The 17294-nt window shown below is 30.1% G+C and overlaps 1 protein-coding gene across 1 annotated transcript in view; it reads left to right on the top strand.

The window, feature by feature from the left end:
- LOC143252379 (hypoxia-inducible factor 1-alpha-like) overlaps positions 1-17294 on the top strand; it is a 68855-nt gene that overhangs the window by 12730 nt on the left and 38831 nt on the right. Inside the window, 5 exon segments of the mRNA XM_076504387.1 lie at positions 4943-5127; positions 12411-12556; positions 14454-14636; positions 16312-16449; positions 16451-16521. Coding sequence (XP_076360502.1) covers positions 4943-5127; positions 12411-12556; positions 14454-14636; positions 16312-16449; positions 16451-16521 — 723 coding nt within the window.

A 17294-nucleotide genomic window follows, 5' to 3' on the forward strand; every position in this document is an offset into this window, starting at 1 on the left:
TATACTTTTCCTTGGTTTGGTGTTTGTCTTTCATCTTGGTGAATCTGATGTATGACTAAGATGGTAGACAAATCAGTTGCATCTACTTTTTGTAATTTCAATCTACGTTGTAGCACATTGGTATTAGATTCAATTGTACATGTATACTGTTTATAAGAATTTGAAGAATATTTTGAACATCACTTGCACATAACTTTGAAATACTTATGTATAGACTTGAAATTATCACTATACTGTATGTATAGTAATTCATCAGGTTATTAGGTTCATGTGTTCAAACTTTGTTATGTGATGACAAGTAATTAATGATTTTGTTTGAGGTTGAAAATAGTTGCTACTGTTTGACCTTGGCATAATTAATTGAGCATTAGAATAGCAGTTTAATTTATGGAGGTTTCTTACATGGTATATCATATGACCACTTTTCTTTTTTATCACAGTCCTGGGTGCACTTTTTTTTATCATGGTCTAAATTATCAAATGGGTGCTAAGTTACTTGGCAAGGTTTATAACAGATGTTCTGACCTGGACTTCATGCAATTTTTACATGCAGTGTACATAAACTTACATTAGCATAAAACTAAAAAGCAAAGCTTTATTTATATTTGATGTTTCAAAATAAAATGTTCTGTAGTTGTTTTTATTCTGCATTGCTCTTTATTATGATAGTGCTTAGGTTACAATGTACAATGTTGAGATCTTGCGTTATTGCTGCCTGATATACATAGTATATACTGAAAATACTTGCACATACAGTCATGTGAAAAAGTTAGGACACCCTATGGAAGCCTGTGTATTTTTGTAACATTTTTGGATATATAGATATTTTACCTCAATTTTAACAATACTGAGAGATTATATGAATATAACTAAACAATTAAAACTGAAGAAAAGACTTTTCAAAATCTTCTGTAAATGTAATTCTACAAAAATGCATATTCTAACTGAGGAAAAAGTTAGGACACCCCCACATTTATTCCCATTTAAAAAGAAATGTCTGAGGCCTTCAGAAAGAAACTTATAGCAGCTTATGAGTCTGGTAAGGGATTTAAAGAGATCCCAAAAGATTTTGAAATCAGCCATTCCACTGTCTGGCAAATAGTCAACAAGTGGAGGGCTTTCAAAACAACTGCCAACATGCCCAGGTCTGGTCATCCAAGCAAGTTCACCCCAAGACCAGACTGCAAGATGCTAAAAGAGGTCTCCAAAAACTCTAACATGTCATCACGGGACCTACAGCAGGCTCTGGCTACTGTTGATGTGAAAGTGCATGCCTCTACAATCAGAAAGAGACTACACAAGTTAAGCTTGCATGGGAGATGTGCAAGGAGGAAACCTTTGCTCTCTAAGAGAAACATCAAGGCCAAACTGAAGTTTGCCAGAGAGAATGTAGACAAAGACCAGGACTTCTGGAATAATGTTCTTTGGACATATGAGTCCAAAATTGAATTATTTGGACACCAGAACAGGGGACATGTTTGGCATAAACCAAATACAGCATTCCAGGAAAAGAACCTCATACCAACTGTGAAGCATGGAGGTGGAAGTATCATGATTTGAAGCTGCTTTGCTGCAGCAGGACCTGGACAGCTCACAATCATAGAATCCACCATGAGTTCTACTGTGTATCAGAGGGTGCTTGAGGATCATGTGAGACAATCTGTACGAAAATTAAAGCTGAAGCGGAACTGGACCCTGCAACACGACAATGACCCAAAACATACCAGTAAATCCACTGGCTGAAAACTAAGAAATGGAGAGTCCTGGAATGGCCGAGTCAAAGCCCAGGTTTTAATCCCATTGAGATGCTGTGGGGTGACTTGAAACGGGCTGTACATGCAAGAAACCCCTCAAACATCTCGCAGCTGACAGAATTTTGCATTGAGGAGTGGGGCAAACTTTCTTCAGACCAATGTCAGAGACTTGTAGATGGCTACAAGAAGCATCTCACTGAAGTTGTTTCAGCCAAAGGGGTAACACTAGCTATTAGTGGGTAGGGTGTTCTAACTTTTTCCTCAGTTAGAATATGCATTTTTTGTAGAATTACATTTACAGAAGATCTTGAAATGTCTTTTCTTCAGTTTTAATTGTTTAGTTGTATTCCTATAATCTCTGTTGTTGAAATTGAGATTAAATATCTATATATTCAAACATGTTATGAAAAAGTTGATATTTTTGCTCAAGTAAAGTGATACAAGACTTGTACATCTAATCCAACAGTGAAACATACCCAAGGTTTCTTGGCATACTTTACTGAAGATTACACCTACAGTTCCTGTTCTGATACTGTCAGACAGGAAGTCCAGTGTTTTTTAGTGGTACATTTATCCAGTCAATCTGCTAATCATTTTCATGTTTACATGTATATTCTGGATTGAAAACTAAAACACATTTCACTAATTTCATCCTTGGCTAGTCTTGTTTGTTGAATTAAATTCTACTTAAATCAGGTAATAAAACAAATGATTTAAGGCACTGCAAGTAGATTTGTAAAATACACTTAGATAAAAGTGCTAAAATATTTTTGTATATAATGTTTGTATAAATTTGACCTTAAATAACAAAGTTTTGTCCATTAATATGCTATGAGCTAGTATACTATAGATACAACTAATTTTTCTTGCTGTTATTAAAAACATAAGCGTTAATGTTGTAAATTTATAGCCCTTTACTTCTACCCCTTTTGCTTTGATAACTGTGTTATTATAACCCTTGTAATGATAGTTTTTTAATATCATGTAACTGTTTTGATATAGCTCACATATAGCTTCATTATATTCAACATGTATTATAACTAACATTGCTCTCTTTAAGATACATCATGTTATACTAACCAGAGAAGTTATTTTTATTTCATCATTTATGTGTATTAGGAGTGTGACTAGAGTTGTGTTATAGGAGTGGATGTGTAAAATACCATTATGTAGATAAGTTATGAAGTAAACAATTTACTTACAGTACGTGACACAATGCCAGTATATACCTGGCTTGTATTGGTTTTTGTCTGTTTTACATTGTATTTTTATATGTATGTATCTAAAAAGAAATACAAGATACTTTTGTACCTTGGTACAAGATTTGCTAAATTTTCTGTTGAACTAAAATGTTTGGATACTCACATTGTAAGCTTCAAATTATAACAAACATTTGGTTCTAATTTGTAAAGAATGTCTGTGGTGAAAATAACCAGTAATCTAATGTAAATTTTCAAACTTGTTTGCAGCCAGCTTCTTTAATTTTACTGTTACAAACTACATTTTTTATATTGCCACTTGTATCCCATTAATTAATTATGGAGTTTCACAAGACATTTCCAGTTTGTTTGTTTTTTTGTAAAGATTGAAAATATTTGCTTAGTCTATTACCTTATCAGAAAACAATGGGTATATAGCCCTGACACAGGAGTTAGCATATCTGTTTTAGGATAAGGTAACAGGCTAAGCAAATAAGACAAATAAGCAAAAATTAAGTTTTGAAGTACAAATTAGTCTCATAATGAAAGATAATTTGTACTTTAAACTTGATATTTGCTTCACCTAAAGTGAAAATTTATGAACTTTTGAATTCCAGATATATATTTTAAACATTCCTACAAATTAACATTATAATGAGTAATTTTGGTATCTACTGTTTAATCCACTTTTTCAGAGCCAATTTAGGTCTTAGTTTTTTTACAATTTGTGTGAATGTTTTTAATGCAAAATTTTCTCATAAGCTTATATTTTGAAAAAAAAAGTGCTTTTAAAAAACATGAAAATATAATGATCTAAGAACCAAATGTTTTTACACACACACATTTGCATGAAAATGAAATTTTCTGATTTTCATAACAGTTATAAAAGTGAACAAATGGAAAACTGTGAATTGATACAAAAAAATGCATGTGATAATGGTACGAGTATATGAAGAATATAAACAGTGGACGTCCAGAGATAAAGTAATTGGTCTAAGGAATATACATGTATGTGCTGTTTTCTTTAAATTTAAGTTTACACTTGCAACAAACATTTCATCCTAAAATACATATTTCTAACTGTTGTATCTTAAATATCATTTTAAATAAATATAAAGATTAGGTTTATCTCTATTATGCAGACTCTTCATTTATGAAATATTTTTCACCCTTTATGAGGTGTAAAATTACAAAGTATGTACTTCACTGTTTTTATTGATATTTTTATTTGTTTGTGTGGGAGAAATGAAAAAAAATTATGAATGGGTTAAGTTTTTGGATGAATTATGAATCTGAAGTATTCATAAAACTGTTGCAAGTTACGAATGTGATCACACGGTACTTACTGTCAGGAAGGAGAGTCAGCTTGTGTGATCATGAACTTTGGTAGCTCAGTTGATAGAACATTGACCTAAGGGCATTAGTTAAGTGTGTAACCTGAGGGCTGAAATTTCAAACTCTATTCAAAGAAGATTGAATCATATTGTGAAGCAGTACATTTATATTGCTGCCCAGCTGGTGTGAATTTTTATGACTGAAGACTGTCTGATCTGTGTTTTTATACGTGTGCTTGGCTCAGTAAGTGCTGAGAAGTGGTTTTTGCATGATATTGATATGGTATATATTATGTTTTCTAGTTTGATGTGTCAGATTGTGTATAATTTTACACGTTGATAACTGAGTAGACATTATGATTGAGACAGTAAAAATAAGTACATGTTTAATTAATAAAAAAAACTAGCCATGAAAATAATGAATGTTTTTAGGAGTTTTAAATATTTTTATTTCCATGTATAAACTATGCACTTTACATCTGTATTCTTTGATGTGCACAATCTCAACAATTTTAAAGTATTTAAGATCTAAACAATTGTATTTTTTCACTGTCTTGTGGAATTTCTAGCAACAGTTTAAAAAATTATGAATTTGAATCTTCCTGTAAATTTATTTGTACATATGTTTTATTAATCAATTTATTTATTTTTTTAGAAATTCTGAGAAACGAAAAGAGAAGTCTCGTGATGCAGCCCGTTCTCGCAGAAATAAAGAAACTGAAATTTTTTGTCAGCTTGCAAGCCACCTGCCCGTTACTTTTTCTCAGCTGGATAAAGCTTCTCTTATGCGTTTAACCATCAGTTACTTGAAAATCAGACAATTTCTTAATCCTGTGACAGGTAAAATTTTGTTTTTAGTATGTACTGCTGATTAAAGTAGCTTGATCACACTTTTTAAATGTGGTTAAATTTTATAGGTTATTTATGGATGTGACTCAACTTTGTTTTAGTTCTAAAATATTTTTCTCTATCAATATAATTTTCTCCTGTGGGTGTGAATAATTAAATTTTTTTAAAGGACTAGAAATAATTTTAAAATCAGTATAACACTTTTTTTTTTTCCTGATAATGCATTATTCTGTACAAACTTTTAGCTCAGGGACTTGCTCATCCATGTTTTTTTGGATGGGCAGTTGTGTCTATGAAGAAATGCAGAACTTTAAAGGTTGGATGAAAAGGCATTCAAAAATGTGAACTTTCAGTTCAATCAGTGTTTGTTTATAACACAAAACAATGTTTAAAAATTAATTAAATAGTTGTTAAACATGCATAAAAGTTGTATCAAGGTGTATCTCAGAGCATCTGTAATTTCAAGTTGTGTATTATATTTTTTCTTTATTTGGATTCAGACATTGTCAATTACTGAGTTAGTTTTAAAAAATATATAAAATTACTTTTTACTCATCATAACGAATAGACAAAAATGTAATCAAGGTAATTTTTTGATATTTTTAAAAGCCATTGCTGATCAAAAATTAAATAATTAATAGTACAGTACCTTAAGTAATGATAACTGTATATGCAGTGCACATGTAAAATTATATTTATAATGATAAAAATTAGTTTGTATCAAGATAAGTATGAATTGCAGAAAAACTGCCAGTTTAACATTTATTTTCAATATTGCATGGCTTACTAAAGTGTATTTTGTTACTATTAATTGGTATTTTGTTGTTTTTTACTAGAATTATAAAAAAAATTGAGCATCATATCACAATGTTTCCTTTGTTTCATCTTTGTATGCACACAGATACCTGTGTGTGTGTGTCTTTGAATTATACATATAAGAAACTGTGACAATAAGCTGGTACCAAACAAGCTACTATGTATCCATAATAATTGGTAGTCTAATACCAGTTTAGTAATGGTTTGGAATCATTTAGGTGTGATTCGATAATTAAACAATCTTTAAAGTATATTTATGTAGCTGTTTTGATTATTCGTTACATTTTTATTTTTTCAAATTAGAGGTAATACATTCCTGGCTAATAATTTTCTTGTTTCCATTAATGTTACATGAGAAACCCATGAAGCCTCTGATATATCAGAGTTTATAAAAGTCAATAGCTACTACAGACAACTTTTTTGGAATACATATTTCACAGACCTTGAAAGAGAGGGAACAACCCACTGCACTCATTACAAGAGTCATGCCACATGTACAGTTTGTTGGTGGGGAATGTTGTAATAAGAATTCAAGCTATAATTAATGCCAAAGGTGGGCTTCTTTGTGTCATTAAAATGGAGATCTGGTACAAACTTTCTTTCTGCTACTCTTCTGTGTATTTAGATCCAAAAGTTTTTGAAAAAATTATGTATAGAGCTTCAGTATCTTTATGCTTGAAAACAAGCTTTTGTTAAATATATAACTATGTATATCTCTAAAACATACTGAAACTATACCAAGTTACCTTTTAAATGTTCTGTGAAATTTGGGAATGAACTATGTTGAATAATGTATAAATTCAAAATCTCAAAAAATATTAGTTTGTATTTATAGGACTTTAATGTGAAGTCCTTTACTAACCATTAACAATCTAAAATATGTAAACAAGTTCAAGAATAGATAAGACATCTGTGTCATTTACAGATTTTGTCACTGATGTTACACGTTTTGGTGAGAAAAAGATAAATTCACAATTTTTTTTTTCAATATGAGCCAATTAAATATAATTTATTAAACTCTTAAACATTAGGATACTCCAATTACAAAATAACTTCAGTATAATTGACAGTTCTTTATTCCTGTATACTTACATTTACACTTACATCAAAATACAATGTGCCTAGGTTCCATATTACAAAGTCAAGCTAGACAAGTTAACTTGTATCTATCATCCACTTTAGCTTCAGTTTATCAACTCGACAGGCCTATTCTTATAAGCTGTTACATCTGTGTAAGATGTGCACATGCAGTTGATTGGACTTAATAAACATCTACAATCTATCGTATAGGGAACCTTATATTATAATAGCTTTAAAAAAAAGTTTTATATTGAATGTATATAATTAGGAGGGAAAAAACCAACAACAAAAAACAATACAGAAAACATGTCTCTCCCTACATCAAATGGAAAAATGTTGTTCAGATATACAGTTACGTACAGATTTATATGAAGCATTAATATAGTTTTACCAATATAAGTTATATTGCTACCACTTCTAATAACAATACACTATCTTAAACTTATCCAATTTAACCTTATTAAATTAATATCTGAAACTGTGTATATGCACTTTAGAAATATTAATTTTGTTCACATAATTGGTGCATTTGCTGGTTTATAGCTTGAACATCCTTTCAGCTCATTAGTATGGTTCATTAAGTGAATTAATATTACTTTAGTTGTATTTATGCACTAAATAAGTAATGTCTATCTTGAGTAAGTAATTTTTAGTAAGTTTCTAAAAATATGCTGCTGTGAGAAGTTTGAATTTATATTAACAAAATCTGTTTCCTGTTTGGAAACTTTTACTGTGATTTTGTTAACAGAAGTTGGTATATTCTTCAAAGGTTAATGAAACATATTTACAGGACCTTTTTAAAAACTGTGTATAAAGTTCAGTAATATCATATAAGTTTGTGACTGAGATAAATTAACTGTAAATCTGTTGTTAATCATTTCATCTTGGTCTCTAAAAAGCTTTTTGTATTTTGAATGTCTGCTACACTAACTCATGTGAAATTGATATAGTCAAAACAAAAATAGAAAACATTATAAGTACTGTCAGATTACAAGTGCACTATATATTTACTTCCTTTAAGAAGGTGGCTTATAGCTACAAGCGTAAAGCAAATAAAAACATGTGACCTCTTTTTTGTTTTTGACATTTCATGGAACCAGTTAGATGGTGTTAGATTTACAGCTGGCTGTTATTCACCAGCATTCTCAGAACTGATGTATTTATTTCAAACTGTTAACTGTAAACTTAGTAACTTCTAAAACCTGAGTGAATTAAATAAGAGTCAAATACAAGTAATATCTGTATTTTTTGTAAGCAGTTGGTATTTTATAAAACATAAAATATTTCTGTATTGTTTTCCTAATGTGTATTATTATAGAGTATAACTGTTTGGTAGTTTAGCAGTACATTTACAAACTATTTGGTTACATAAATATTTAGGCTCATTATTCTTATCCTTGTGTATTCAAGAGAAAGATTATTGGGTATATGATAAACTATAATGTGGAAGGTTTTAATATGTTAAAGAAAGTTGTTTTTACTCTTAAAACTAAGTAAACTCACTATTCCAATTAACTGCCATTTGTCCCTCAATGAGTCAACAGTGCATTTGGGTCTTATAAAACTAAAACTTTGAGTTTGCTTCCCCATGATGGACAGGGTGCAGATAGTCTGTCATGTAACTGACCATTTTGTTTCAATAAATATTTTGTATCGTTCTTCTACAATGACTTATACATACATTTGTTTGAAAACAAGTTTTAAACTATCATTTTATTTTTTTTCTACAAGGAAAGATTGTTGGAGTTGTTTCACTTTATTTCTTACTTCAACTGTTTTCTTTTCTGTAAGATTTTTTTTTCAACTCTGTTTTAATCTGTTTAGCTAAAAACTGTAGAAAGGGCAGATGAACAGATTGTGAAGACCATTTAATTATGTTGTGCTAATTAAAGATGAGGAATCAAGGTTACAGCTTATAGTAATTTTAATTCTGAATGTATTTAATTCTTAAAGCAAATGATAAAGGTTAGTATACAAATTATGTACCAACAAGAGAGAGAAATAAATTGAGGACTGTGTCTTTTTTTCTTCACGATATAATGGATATAGGCTAAATCAAATAGTTAACATTCATTGGCAAAGCTTTAGTGATCTAATAATCTTTGTATTTGAACAAATGTTTACCTTAGCTATTTAATAAAATGAAACTATTTAGCCAACTGTCATCCATATGTTAATTGATTCTGCATTATTAAAATTTACTTAGCTCAAAGATTTTCTCTTTTTCATCACCTTGTGGCTCAACAGAAAGTCTAAATGTTATAGTGCTGAAAAGCACTTTTCCAGCCCCTGTGATGGACACACAACAGATACCCTGTTTTATAGCTTTGTGTTTAACAACAAATGAACAAACCCTATTCTTGCCACACAGTATTAGATGAGGTTTTTATGGGTATCTATATTGTTTAAGCAAAATGTAGTTTGTGTTCAAAATGAATAACAGTGTAATAAAGAGCTTACTAGATTTTCTTTCTTTGTGATTTTTATAATTGGTTTTACCATAAACAAAAAACAAGTTTGTAAACAGAATGATATAGAAAGTGTATTTATTTCTTATTTAAATTAAAATTAGTTACTTTTATAAAATTGTAAGCTTTTGTTTTATGCGTGATTATGGAAGAAAAAGATGATGTGCCTAAGATCTACCATTGCCCACAACTGACTAAACTAGTTACATGTTTATGAAATTCTAAGAGTGTAAAGGAATATGTGTGACTTAGTTACTTAAAAATAGTATTTCATAAAGAGCTGTTTGATATACTCATAATATTCAAATCAAGTGTTTGACCTTGCAGTTGTTGTGACTTTTGTGTTAACAAAATGCTTACCTTTCAGCATGTGCACATACACACACATTTGTTGCTCTGTATAATAAGTGTTTTTGTAAAATATTTGAAATGCATGTAGGTTATACCATTTGTAATTGTGTATCTGAAGAATGCTAGAACTGTATATGATAGTAACAAGAACATGGACTAAATTTAAAATGTGTGCAATTCTTTTCACCCTTTACAGTATGTGCAGTGCTTGTCCTATCAGAAACAAACAGCACAACATTAAATGGTTTTGTTCATGGTATTTTATGATTATAAGTTTTTTCTTTGGTTATAAAATGGCTTAGAAATGTTTTTTTTTTTTATTAATGTAATAGCAACTCTTTTGTGAACTAGTGGTTGAAATTAAGCCTAATTAAGCAACAAAACAGACAATTGGTTCACAGTTTTGAGGTTTCAAATTATTTTAAAACGATGCTCTGAAGCACTTTATGTATGCGGCAGAGTGTGGATCTTGTATTTAATTTAAATTTCCATTTATTTTGTTTTTGTCATGTCTTGTATTCAGAATTAATGAAAATAACATAAACAAGACTTGTCTTAGTATTAGCCCTCTTTATAGTGTTTATAAATGGTGTACATTTTGAAAATAGATGTAATAGTAATGTTTCAAGTGTAAACTTTTATCATCCAATGATGTAGTTTTGTTTCATGATACCATTAGTGAATCAGGTGGTAGTTTAAAACGGAAACAAACCTCCCCACATTTACAGTGCACTAGCATTTTTATACTTAGTCATATATCTGGCTTGTTTAACTTTAAATGAACATTTTGAGATATTTTTAACACAACTAATTGACTTGTCAGGAATCTACAGGATTCCTATAGGAATCAAAAGCAAGGTTTAGGTTATATTACAGTGGAGACATTATAATGTGTTAATACAGGTATAAGTAACTTCATTTGTTAAATTCTTACCTTATTCAGTTTAGAAATATAAGCAGACTTTACTTAAAAAAATTATTTACTAAACATATATATGTAACTAAAATACTGATAAATTTCTGTTGTCTTTTTTTTTACAACTTTGCATATGGTATTTTGTAATTTTTATTTGTGATAATTATTTGGAAAGCCCTTAATATGCAGAGATTAGTCGCATTTTAAGAAACTTGTTATTGTAATGATGTTACTTTTGTTAATAACCAGGTATTATGACACACAAGATTTTTAATAAGCATAATAATATTAGTTATTTTCCACACAAAAAAAGAAACCTTCTCTATTGTACGTACACCAATATTAGTGCTTTCTAAATCCAAAGAAATAATATATCAAATGATGTGTAAGATGTGGTTTCCTTCTGAGTAATTGCCAAGAAAGCAGCTTAAAAAAATGGCTTTCATAAAACTGTATGAGCACAGAGTTCTTAGTTTTGTTTGTATCTAATTAAGTTCCAGTACTTGTAATCAGATTGACATACATATAATAATTTCCAGAAGTATCATTTAAAAAAAGTAAGGAATAGTGACAACTGTTTCACAGGACAACAGAAAAGAATGTAACAAAGAATAAACTTTTTGTTTTGGTAACTAATATATAAGGGTATTACACTGTTGTTGTTTTTTTTCTGTTATGTGCACAACATGTGTTAACATGGCAACATGAGATCTTCAGATACACGCTTCCTATTATTCATAATTATCATAATATTGCTTAACTGTAAGAATGTTACTATCATTGAATGTGCCGTCATATCATATAGCCCTGCTATTATTGTCACCTTATCAGCTTGAAGGCAGGGCATATTTGGGCTTTTATAGCAACATCTCTTTGGAGCGTGGGGCAACCTGTAACCCCATTTAATTTGTTCTGTGTAAACTTAATCTTCTTATAGATCTCACATGATCTAAAATGTGGGTAATAGCAATAAATTTATTTCTCAAATTTGCTTTAAGCTAGTTTTTTAGGGTAGAACAGTAAACAATGTACATGGTTAGCTATACAAAAAATTAGGTTTGTTAGTTTGCAACCCTTGCAAAATTTCTGATGTAAAATATCCATAGTTAAGTATTATGGAACTTGTCTTCAATTTTTGTGTAGAGCATTTAAGTAAGACTGTAAACTCACAAAACTTTATTTTTGTTGTTGCTGCACATTTTTAATTAGAAAGGGGGAGAGAAAACTCAAATTGTCTTGGTAGTTGTTTTTTTTTTAAATTCAAAAATTGATGCTGAGAATAATGAATCTCTCTACAAATACTGTTAAGGCTGGCTTATTTGTGTATTTCATCATAGTATGAAACACAACAATAAAACTGTTTGAAACTTATAAGAACTAATGTATGCTTGATTTACGTGACTGAAACTATTCCATTTAGACGTGCAAATACTCTGTACAAAAGACTTATTTTGTAGTTTCTTATATCATGTATTATTAAGCTGCAATTTCACAAATCCTCCCAAGAATTTACTTAATAAATGAACACGGAGGTATTTTCTGCATTTAGCAATCAGTGTTTCATAGTGATATTCCATCATGTCTGTATTTCAATCCAAAAAATGTATTTAAAATAAAAATGTTACATTTTAAATTATTTGCAGAAATTCAAAAAAGTCTATTACCTAGCCCCAGTAACTGGGATTCTACTTTCCTGAAGGCATTGGAAGGATTCTTGTTAGTATTATCAGAAGAAGGAGATTTTGTGTTTATGTCAGAAAATGTCCATCATTATCTAGGCCTTACTCAGGTATATTTTTTGGTTTTGTACCTTCACTTATATCTAATTTTTAATTCTATAGTGCCCAGCAGTGTTCATTTCTCATACCAACACTAAAAATAAAGCATATGACAATTTTTATATGGACACTTGTATAATGCAGATTACAAGAAACAGTTCAACAAACAACAAACATTATATGCCATAATTAATGAAGTGTGCAGAATTCACTGTTTTTTAATTTTGTTTTTCTTACCTCTTTTATCTAATTGGAACTATTGTGTGAATTATTCATAAATCTGTAGAATGTTTGTTTTATAAGCACTGTTTTTAAAAATACGCTAATGATTACAGAATTTGAGAGGTATATATGTGCATCCAATGCTATTCTCTTCCCAACTTGAACTTGTTGGATCTATAAAGCATTTTTTGTGCTTTGATCTAAGGTCTTAGTTTTATGTAAAATGTAGGCTGCATCATATTACTTCCCCTAAACAATTTTGAATTAGGATTAGAAGAGTACAACTGGGGCTGCCTAATGCTATTAAAAACAGTAGTGAAACTAAGTGCTGTGTTCACAAGAGTTCTGATGTGCAAGTAATGTTAAATTTCAAGGCCTCAAAAGTTGGCTACCCTTTTGAAAAATTAAAAACAAACAAGAACGGTTACAGCCAATCAGAAGAATCTAAGAAAATGTAGAACATGAAAACATTTACATCAGCATGGCCAAAAAAAATGATTAGCATGCTCTGCTATTAAGCTATCAGTAATGCTCAAGAAACTTGATGGAAAGGTGGTGACCAGTAATTAATGTAATTAGTTTAAACTGGCTGAATTAGGTATTTGTCTTAAACATTAAGATGTTTGTAATAGGTTCAATTCAGAACTTGTTTTTCACTTCCCTGTAAACAATAATAAAAAAACAAACTTTAATTGTAATTACCTAGATGTTTTTAAATTGGGTGTGGATTTACTCATGTACATCATCAAATGGATTTTTGTTATTACATATGAATTGTGTGTGCAGATATTGTCCTACATAAAAACTGTTTTTTTTTTGTGTTTTTTTTAAAGTGCCACACTTGTTGCTAACATCAGGAAAACCTTTAAAAATTTATAATAATTCTTGTATATTTGTAATACACAAGAATGTTTTTTCTAAAATAAGACAATGTTCCTTCTTGTAATGACAATATAATACAGGTAAGTACAATCAGAAATAACAAAGTGAAATGTGGAACCTAATCCATGAGAAATCAGGTATGTATAGCAACTAATGTTGGAGGTTTTATACATTTCTCTTGGCTGTGTTTAACTGTTAAATACAGGGAAATTGTACTGAAGAGTTTGTTTGAACACTTTTACTGAGAAACATATTTGTGAAATGTTTGTTTCACAACATCACTATACTATTCATTTTCTTACACTTGTTAATAAACTTACGATAAACAGAAGGTCAGCTTTATGTATAAAAATAACAAATTAATGAGTCATTATTATGTAACATAATTGTTACCAATTTTTATCAGTTTAATACACAGGAAAGTTGAAACCTAATGATTACTATGTGCTGAATTGTCATTTGGATATCCCTTATACCAATGATATTTTTAAGTTATTCAGACAATACCTTGTAAGCTAGTCTAATAGACTAGTAGCATATTTATATACTAAGCAAAAAATGCAAAATCTTGAGAAGCATACAAGGTGTGATAATGAAAATTAGTTTAACTGTTATAATCAATAATGAATGAATAACATTAACTTCAAAGGAAAATGAAGTATATTATTATTTCAAATACATAAAAACCCATTGTTTACTTGTGAGATTCATGCAGCTTACCAGAATATGAAATCTACATATATTTGTTGTTTTAACAATCAGTCCAAAGAACTGCAAATTTTATGCTATAACTTTTGTTCTTAGATTGACCTTCTGGGAAACAATATTTATGACTTCAGCCACCCCTGTGATCATGAAGAAATCAAACAAATTTTGTCGTTTAAAGACAACGAGAAATCAAAGCTTCCTCGATCATTTTTCTTTAGAATGAAATGCACGTTAACCAACAAGGGAAGAAGTGTCAATGTCAGATCTGCCTCTTATAAGGTATGGAGTGTCAAGTTTGTAACAATTCATGGAAATATTGTTTGAACTTGTACATTAGTGGTAGTCATAAGAGTCTTTTGAAAGTCTTTAACCACATCGACATGTAATTCTGATTCAACAAACTGATCAATATTTCGTACTACTTGGTGTTGCAGACCTTAATGCAATTATTAAATGTTTTCATGATCAGTTGTAAAAACTAAAATTTGCTTTTAAAAAGAAAATGCTGTGTGTATAAGAAAGTGTTAAGGATACCTTAAAGTATCACCTGAGTCTAGTTGGTTCAATTCTTTTGAGTCCTACCCTCATGTATAATTTGTATATATATAGTATTCAGACCTCTCCACTTGTCTCTATTATGTGTTATTAATAGTAGATTAATAGTAGACAACTTCATTAGATGCTTTTTTTTGTGTGTGTGTGAAATACTTTGTATAAAATTTAAATATGAAATTGGGTGACAAGTAACTTTTTCTTTGTGATAACAAGAAACCCACTTGAAGTAAAAATGCAATCTCAAGGGGCCCAGCATGACCAGGTGGGATAAGGTGTTCGACTCATAATCCAAGGGTCGCAGGTTCAAATCCCCATCGCACCAAACATGCTTGTCCTTTCAGCTGTGGGGGCATTATAATGTGATTATCACTCCCACTATTCATTGGTGAGAGTAGCCCAAGAGTTGGCGGTGGGTGGTGATGATGAGCTACCTTCCCTCTAGTCTTACACTGTTAAATTAGTGACAGCTAGTGCAGATAGCCCTCATGTAGCTTTGCACAAAAATCAAAAAACAAACAAGGTGGCTGGTATGGGTATTTGCACTTTATAATAAAGGCTTCTTCTGTAGGCTTTCACTTGTATCATGGACCATACTAGTTCTTCCCAGCCACACACTAAACTATAATGTTTTATATCTTCTTTGTTTAAAAACGTCACTTATTAGAAATCAAAGAACATGTAGAACATGTGCATAATTGTTTGTTTTGCTTTTTTTTTTAGGAGCTATGATGATTTTTTTTGTACACACAGGTATATACATTGTACAGGTTCATGCTTTTGGAAGATATTTGGCTTTTTTATTGAATCATTTTGGTCAGTTTTATTGTAAAGTATTCAAGAACCCTTTTCAACAGATTTCTTGTTAAAAATGTAAATTTCGTTTAAGTATTGTTTTCAGGAAATTTTTATTTTGGATGTAAACATTTTATGGTTCCTTCAAGTTTGAAAATTAACAATTTTTGGTGAATGCCTCTAGAAATAAAATTACACAGTTGAAAGGGTTGAGAAAAATCTCTTAAAACTTTTTTTTTTTTCACGATTAATATTGATAAGATCATGTTACATGGATATCAATATTTGTGTAACAGACGAACCTAAACACCGTTTCAAAGGAAAACCTTTTCCATTTAATTTTAATATATTTCAAAATCTTTCTTGCCTCACTTATTTTCAAGTTTTCTTATTTGTATGTGTATGTATATTCAGTGAGAGATCTAGCTTCAGTTTGACTTGTAGCAACTCAAAACTGATTTCCAAATTTTATATATAAATGCTCTAATTTTAATTCCACTTGCTAGACAAGCTGACAAAATAGAGTATTTGGCTATTTGTAAAGATGTTCTCATTTTAAAAATTTCAATTTTTGTTATAATTATCAGTTGTTTACTTAATTTTGTAGGTTATCCACTGTTCTGGATATATAATCAACAATAGCCCTCTTGTAAAAGTTGAAAAAGAATCCTCTAAGGATGTCACCCCTTCAACTAGCTTTTTCATTGCACTTGGTGAACCAATTCCACATCCTTCTAACATCGAAAGTTCCACTTGACAAACAGACCTTTCTGAGTCGACACTCTCTTGACATGAAATTTACGTATGCAGATGAAAGGTAAGAATTTAGGACATCTTTAATAAAGGTTTCTAAAGATTACATCCTACTTAATCACATTTTAAAGGTTACTCATTATCATTAAATTTCAAACTCTGCAATGACCAGAACTTCAAGTTACTTATGTAAACAATAGCACTTCTGGGATGTTACCTACTTAGAGATTTAAGTACAGTAGCACAAATATGTTTCATATGGTTAACTACAAAGTTCAAGTCAACAGGCACTTTTAATGATGTTTTTTTTAAAATACAATTTCTTTTTGTGTGTGTGTGTGTGTGTGTGTGTGTGTGTGTAAACATGCATACAAAAGTTTATATTTGTAAAGATTTTATACATACTTGGGTATAATTATGTTGAATTTGATGAGTTGTATTTTGTGTTTAATTCTATGTTTAGTTTAGGAGCCAGGTCATTGCATGGCATACTCTAACATGCTAACAAGTAGCTGAGTAGTCACGTGATGTAACAGTTGTGGACAACTGATTAATGTCTGAGTCATCTGATTTCAGAACCATGTATGAAAGTGTTTTAGTGTGTAATTCAACCTATTTTTTTCGTAAAGATGAATATGCAATGAACATTTATAATTATGGTATGAATGCCTTTGCTGCAAATCATTAATTATCAGAAATTACTTTTGTCATAAAACTATAGTATTAAGCTTATTTTATTTTTATAAACTACATTCTCGATTTGACCTGTCATGATTTTTCTGAGATGATTATACAGCACTTTCATCTTATGAAATATTTCATTGGTTACATTTAAAA

Source organism: Tachypleus tridentatus, chromosome 6 (assembly GCF_004210375.1).
Source record: "Tachypleus tridentatus isolate NWPU-2018 chromosome 6, ASM421037v1, whole genome shotgun sequence".
NCBI lineage: Eukaryota > Metazoa > Arthropoda > Merostomata > Xiphosura > Limulidae > Tachypleus > Tachypleus tridentatus.